This window comes from Arachis ipaensis, chromosome B03, assembly GCF_000816755.2.
Source record: "Arachis ipaensis cultivar K30076 chromosome B03, Araip1.1, whole genome shotgun sequence".
Taxonomy (NCBI): domain Eukaryota; kingdom Viridiplantae; phylum Streptophyta; class Magnoliopsida; order Fabales; family Fabaceae; genus Arachis; species Arachis ipaensis.
This window is the reverse complement of record NC_029787.2, coordinates 27,609,690-27,616,004: the sequence shown is the minus strand read 5'-3', so window position 1 is coordinate 27,616,004 and position 6,315 is coordinate 27,609,690. Positions and strand designations below refer to the sequence as shown.

The 6,315-nt window shown below is 32.1% G+C and overlaps 1 protein-coding gene across 2 annotated transcripts in view; it reads right to left on the bottom strand.

The window, feature by feature from the left end:
* The window catches only part of LOC107630116 (G-type lectin S-receptor-like serine/threonine-protein kinase At4g27290), a 3,943-nt gene extending 1,914 nt beyond the window's left edge, over positions 1–2,029 (bottom strand). The window contains exons 1-3 of one of the 2 annotated variants that reach the window (XM_016333158.2): positions 1,524–2,029; positions 490–1,433; positions 145–294 (exon numbers count right to left, since the gene is read on the bottom strand). In XM_016333158.2, the coding sequence (XP_016188644.1) occupies positions 145–294; positions 490–1,433; positions 1,524–1,855 (1,426 nt within the window). In that variant the 5' untranslated portion in view covers positions 1,856–2,029. The remainder of the gene's footprint in view (positions 1–144; positions 295–489; positions 1,434–1,523) is intronic. The other variant, XM_016333156.2, reaches the window with a different exon arrangement.

Below are 6,315 nucleotides of genomic sequence, written 5' to 3'. Positions count from 1 at the left end.
TTCCATATGAGTGTTTTCAAGAACCATCTCATATGTTTTTCTAAGAAATAATTAAAATATGCACTAATTAAAATTGAGATTTAATTTCATCTAAGTCACTTCGCCTTGAGTGAAATAATTTTTCAGTCAGTTGAGAATCTTTACCTTTAAGCTTTCTTTTCCTCCAATAACAGTAACTGAAAATTAAAACAATCATAATAACCAGGAGAAAGCTAACTGGAATTGCCACAAGAAGTTTTTTTCTTTGTCCACCCTTTAAACTTTCTTCATTTGCAGTAGTTTTGTTGGAGGAACCTATTCAAAAAAGTGTACACATAATAAACAAAGAAGACTTTATATGTATTAAATAACTTTCATAAACAAGAATGTTAGATGATATTTTTTCTAATTTATTTTGTATATGAATTAAGATTAATCAACTTCTTATTTTTCATTCAGAGTATTAATTCCCTAATATTCTCCTTTATTCACAGGAGATATAATATATACCAGTTGGTGATACAGGCATCCGAATGTACAAATCTTGGCCCGAAACTGAAGCAACCCTGAGATCCATTAAATCTCCAAACCAAATCTGACACCCGCTACCTTCTCCTCTGATATCTAAATTTGCATAGGCAGTGCAAGAACAATTCTCCCAGCACTTGACCCTGCAATCATCAAGTGTCAAATTCCTACTCACCCAAGACTTGGTAGTATCTGGCATTTTCAACCCACTAAATTTCTGAAAACCATCTTTGTTTTTCGCTTGACACCTCCATTCTTCACTTTGCACGCATCCTTGAGTCCAGTCCAATGCGTCCCAGTTTCTGAATAGTTTCGGCTTGAAACCTGTTAGACACTCGCAGGGTGGTGACTCATTCACAAGACAGTTACCATAAGCACCACAAAGATTATAGTTATCACAATTGTCGCGAGGCACGGATGAATATAGCCGCCAAGTCTGGTTCTCTGGGATCCAATTATAGCGCTGACGTGAATAAACCGATTCGTTTAGAATGACTCTTGTGATTACTGAGCTGAGGTTGTATGTATAAAACACCTCATCACTGGTGGACACGAATTCTAATTGGAAAAGCGCAGTGGTTTTGCCGCTAAATCTTTCCCCATTCCATGGACCACTCCTATAGTACTCTGTAGTGTTTTTCCACATAACCAACTCAGGAGTGCTTCCAAGTACAAGTCCCCAAGTTAAATCTCCTGGAGAAGGATCATCCCAATTCTTCCATGCTGATAACTGCCTATTAAGGCCACTTTTCAGATTCCAACCAATCTTCATCCCTGGTAAAAATGTATCGGATGGATAGTCAAAGCTCTGCCATAAATAGTTTTTGAAATCCTTGTCTTTTTCTTCTCTTAGGACCAAGTTCCCTGAGTTTAAAAGTTGCAAAATTGGTCTCACTACTTGCCTCTGTGTTGTGGAGTTTGCTGACCTATGTTGTAGACACATAAATAAATTTAAGACACATACTGAGAGTACAAATAGAGTAATATGTATGCATTATGTTGCTAACCATACTAACCAAACAGGAGTTTTGTTATGGCTGAGGATCATAAGTCTTCCTTCTGAGTTGATGCTCAATTTACTGGAGTTGTCTTTGACCGGATTTTCACGGTTGGCAACCCAAACAACAGTTTTAACTGGAATTCCTTTGTACCAAATTCCAAGGTAGCGGTTTGAGTTATTACTGGGACTGAAGAAACCCATCTCAAAGCTTTCATCTTCAGAAACCAAGGTATTGCCATCACGAAGTGACTCAAATTGTGTTATGGTATCGGTTGGAAGTGATGATGGAGGGAATACTATAAGGAGTTCGGTTACGACAAATAGAAAGGTTCTGATGAATTTGGCCATCGCTATGCTTTAGGAAATTTTTATACACTCTATGAGGACCCTGAGGAATATTTTCCGTATCATCTATTAATTATATTTTAATCATATGGAAAACGTCTCTAGCTGTGCGTGCTATAATAGTGGTTAATGGGAAGATATTTTCAGTGGGTAGATGGTAGAAGAAGAAACCAAGCAAGTGGTTTGAATAATGGAATTATGGACCAATGCTTAATGCTAAACCTTGCAAGTTGTTGGAGAGCTGTTGGGAGTTGGAACTTTATTAAATCGTTGAATTTATATCCAAAAAAAAATTAAAAAATTAATCTCCACATACAAGTTTTTTTATTATACAAGTCTTACAAGTCCTCAATATTCCTTATCCCTAAAACGCGCCTTTTATGGCACGAATGTTTCACGCGCTTTTTTAACAGATTTTCTAATCAATCAACGCGCGAATATATAACTTCCTTTTTCGAAAGGATTTCGTTTCCTTTTTTGAATTCCTTCTGCATTTTCTTATCTTCTCTCTTCGATCTCTTTCGTGTGTTTTCTCTCCTTTCTCTTTCGCCGTTTACGTAAGTTTCTCTCTCTGTTTTCTTTCTTCGTTTTTCTCGTTTTCCATTGTTTTTGAAATCAAGCTTTGAAATCGTTTTGAAGATAATGAATGATTCAACTTCAGATTGTCAACTGAACCAGAGCAAAGTGGATTTTGAATTTGAATCCAATGAAGTTCCTAAGGTGTGGTTTGGTTCCAGTTAATAATTGAATATGAATTTGAATCCAGTTAGTAGGTTATGATTGTGTAGCTGAATAATGCGTGAACCTTGTCTGTGAAATTTTCTGTTCATTATTTCTTGTCTGAATTGAATCTAATGTACTAGTTCTGATGAATTTTTGCATTTTATATCAGACGTTCAAGTGTAAATCAGGAATATTTGGGTGTATTTCAGAAAAGTTTATGACTTTTCATCTCACTGAGGGTGAATTGTCTTATTGTTTTAGTTGAATTATTTTAGTTTTTGTTTAATGATGATTCATGAATATGATTTTTGTCATTTTTTATGATGGTTTTATAGTTGTATTTGCATTCTATAGTTTATGCTTGTTTTAATATGGTGTATTTTTGGTGTATTTTGCAGCTCCTCTGTGATGTTTGTGAGCAGTTTGTTCTCCACATACAAGTATTTTTCTCATACAAGTCTTCTTCACCTTTTATTGTTTTGAATCCAATCAAGTGGATGAGGTGTGGTTCAATTCAGAAGAAAAAAATGCAACATTAGAGGAAACATTTTTCTCTACAAAAATACTATTTGTATACTAAAATCAGTCACCAATGTATTTGTGTATAAATACATGTGTGGTTTAATTTATTTTCAATGTATATTTGTATTCCAGTATATATTTTATACTGGTGGTTGACTTTGGTGGATGATTTTAGTGTACACGTAGCATAACTCGATCATTTCTGTATTTGCAGCAAATTTGGGTGTAAAATAGCGATATTTGGGTGTAACACGAAGATATTTGGGTGTATTTTTATTCTGATAAGTTCTGCATAATTCAAAACTCTTCCTCTTCCTCCTCGTCTTCTGCTGCTGCTTCTTTTTTTTCATCATCATCACCATCTTCTTCTTTTTTTTCTTATTCGTCTTTTCCTTTTTGTTTTACCTTCTCAAGTTTCTTCTTGTTTTACTCTCTTAATAAGAATAAAAACAAAAAAATCAAACAAAGAAGAAGAAGAAACATATAATACTCCAAAATTACTTGAAAGAGGATGAACTTACATTCATTTAACTATAAGAAAGAAAGAAATAAGGAAAAAAAGAAGAAGAAAAAAAATACAACATCAGAGAAAATATTTTTCTATAAAAAAATGCTATTGGTACACTAAAATCAGCCACTAAAATCATCTACCAATGTATTTGTGTATAAATACATGTGTGGTTTAATTTATTTTCAATGTATATTTGTATTCCAGTATGTATTTTATACTGGTGGCTGACTTTGATGGTTTATTTTAGTGTACACATAGCATAATTCCTTTCTGTATTTGCAGTAAATTTGGGTGTAAAACGAAAATATTTGGGTATAACACGAAGATATTTGGATGTATTTTAAGGAATTTTGGGTGTATTTTTATTCTGATAAGTTCTGCATAATTTAGAACTCTTTCTCTTCCTCCTCCTCATCTTCTGCTGCTTCTTTTTTTTTCATCATCATCACCATTTTCTTCTTCTTTTTTCTTTTATTCATCTTTTCCTTTTTGTTTTACCTTCTCAAGTTTTTTCTTGTTTTACTCTCTTAACAAGAATAAAAACAAAAAAAATCAAACAAAGAAGAAGAAGAAACACATAATGCTCCAAAATTACTTGGAAAATAATGAACTTACATTCATTTAACTAAAAGAAAGAAAGAAATAAGAAAAAGAAGAAGAAAAAAAATGTTGCATTAGAAGAAACATTTTTCTGTACAAAAATGCTATTTGTACACTAAAATCAGCCACCAATATATTTGTGTATAAATAAATGTGTGGTTTAATTTATTTTCAATGTATATTTGTATTCCAGTATATATTTTATACTGGTGGTTGACTTTGGTGACTGATTTTAGTGTACATGTAGCATAACTCATTTCTGTATTTGCAGCAAATTTGGATGTAAAATGATGATATTTTGGTGTAATACGAAGATATTTGGGTGTAAAACGAAGATATTTGGGTGTATTTTTATTCTGATAAGTTCTGCGTAATTCAAAACTCTTCCTCTTCCTCCTCCTCTTCTACCGCTGCTTCTTTTTTTATCATCATCACCATCTTTTTCTTTTTTTTCTTATTCATCTTTTTCTTTTTATTTTACCTTCTCAAGTTTTTTCTTGTTTTACTCCCTTAATAATAATAAAAACAAAAAAATCAAACAAAGAAGAAGAAGAAACACATAATGCTGTAAAATTACTTAGAAGATGGTGAACTTACATTCATTTAACTAAAAGAAAGAAAGAAATAAGGAAAAGAAGAAGAAAAAAAAATACAGCTTTAGAGGAAACATTTTTCTGTACCAAAATGCTATTTGTACACTAAAATTAGCTACTAAAATTATCCACCAATGTATTTGTGTATAAATACATGTGTGGTTTAATTTATTTTCATTGTATATTTATATTCCAGTATGTATTTTATATTGGTGGCTGGCTTTGGTGGTTGATTTTAGTGTACACGTAGCATAACTCATTTCTGTATTTGTAGCGAATTTGGGTGTAAAACAAAGATATTTGGGTGTAACACGAAGATATTTGGGTGTATTGTTATTCTGATAAGTTCTGCATAATTCAAAACTCTTTATCTTCCTCCTCCTCATCTTCTGCTGTTACTTCATCTTCTTATTTCATATTGTCATAATTCTTTTTAGGAGGAAAAAATCAAATAAAGAAAAAAAATACATAATGTTGCAAAATCAAAAGAAGAATGAGGGGAAACACGACGATGAAAATGAAACACACGAAGAAACTGGAGGAGAAACACAAAGAAGAAGGAGAAGACAAACGAAGAAGAGGAGGAAGAGGAGAAACGTGAAGAAAAAATGGCAGTTGCGGTTTTCATCGAGAAAGAAGAAGAGTCGTTCATAATGGTGAAGGAGCGCTTTGGAAACGTGATGCGCGTGTTAACACGCTTTTGTGGGTGAGCGTAACTTCTGTTAGGTTTGGCCCAACTTGTAAGATTTCTAAAAAAAAAAAATTTGTATGTATAACATAACTGAAAATTAAAAGGTTAGCAAAGTGTACTTTTTTTAGTATTTTTAACTATTAAACTAATATTTTTAATTTAACAGTTCAAAAAATAATTTTTAGTCTATATTTTTAAATATTATTAATTAATTATTGATAAAAAATAATAAATTTTACTGGCCTTTTAATATTTTTGTTGGTATCCTACTATCCTTTATGGCTATTTCACAATGACGGAGCCCTACCTTCAACAAGTCAACACCGTTTATGTTGATTACTATACAAGAAAACATTCAGAGCCTAGTGGATCCTCTCCAGTAAAAAAAAAATAAATGTTGTTTAGTGTTTAATTTAATTTTTTATTATTTAATTTTAGTCTCACTTAAAAAATTAAAAATAAAAAATCACACTTTATTTTTTTATGTGTTTTTTTTGCTGAAGAAGATCCATTACCTAATTGCGTTGTCATTCTTCTCCAAAATATTGTGGTAGAAAAATATGTGGGAGCTTCGTTGGTGCCATCTAAAAAAGAGTTTATGACTAGAACATATCGAATGATGGTTTGACACATTTTCAGAGACACAAACTAATGTGCTGACATTTTAGTTAAACATGGACAAAAAATGAAAAAAGAAATTAGGCAATTTGAAAAAAATTTTAATCATGGTGATACCATATACTTGTGCGGATGAGAGGGGTGAAGTTCTTGAAAAAAATTGTCTTAATTTTTTTGTTTTGAGCCGTAGCCCGTATTCCCATAA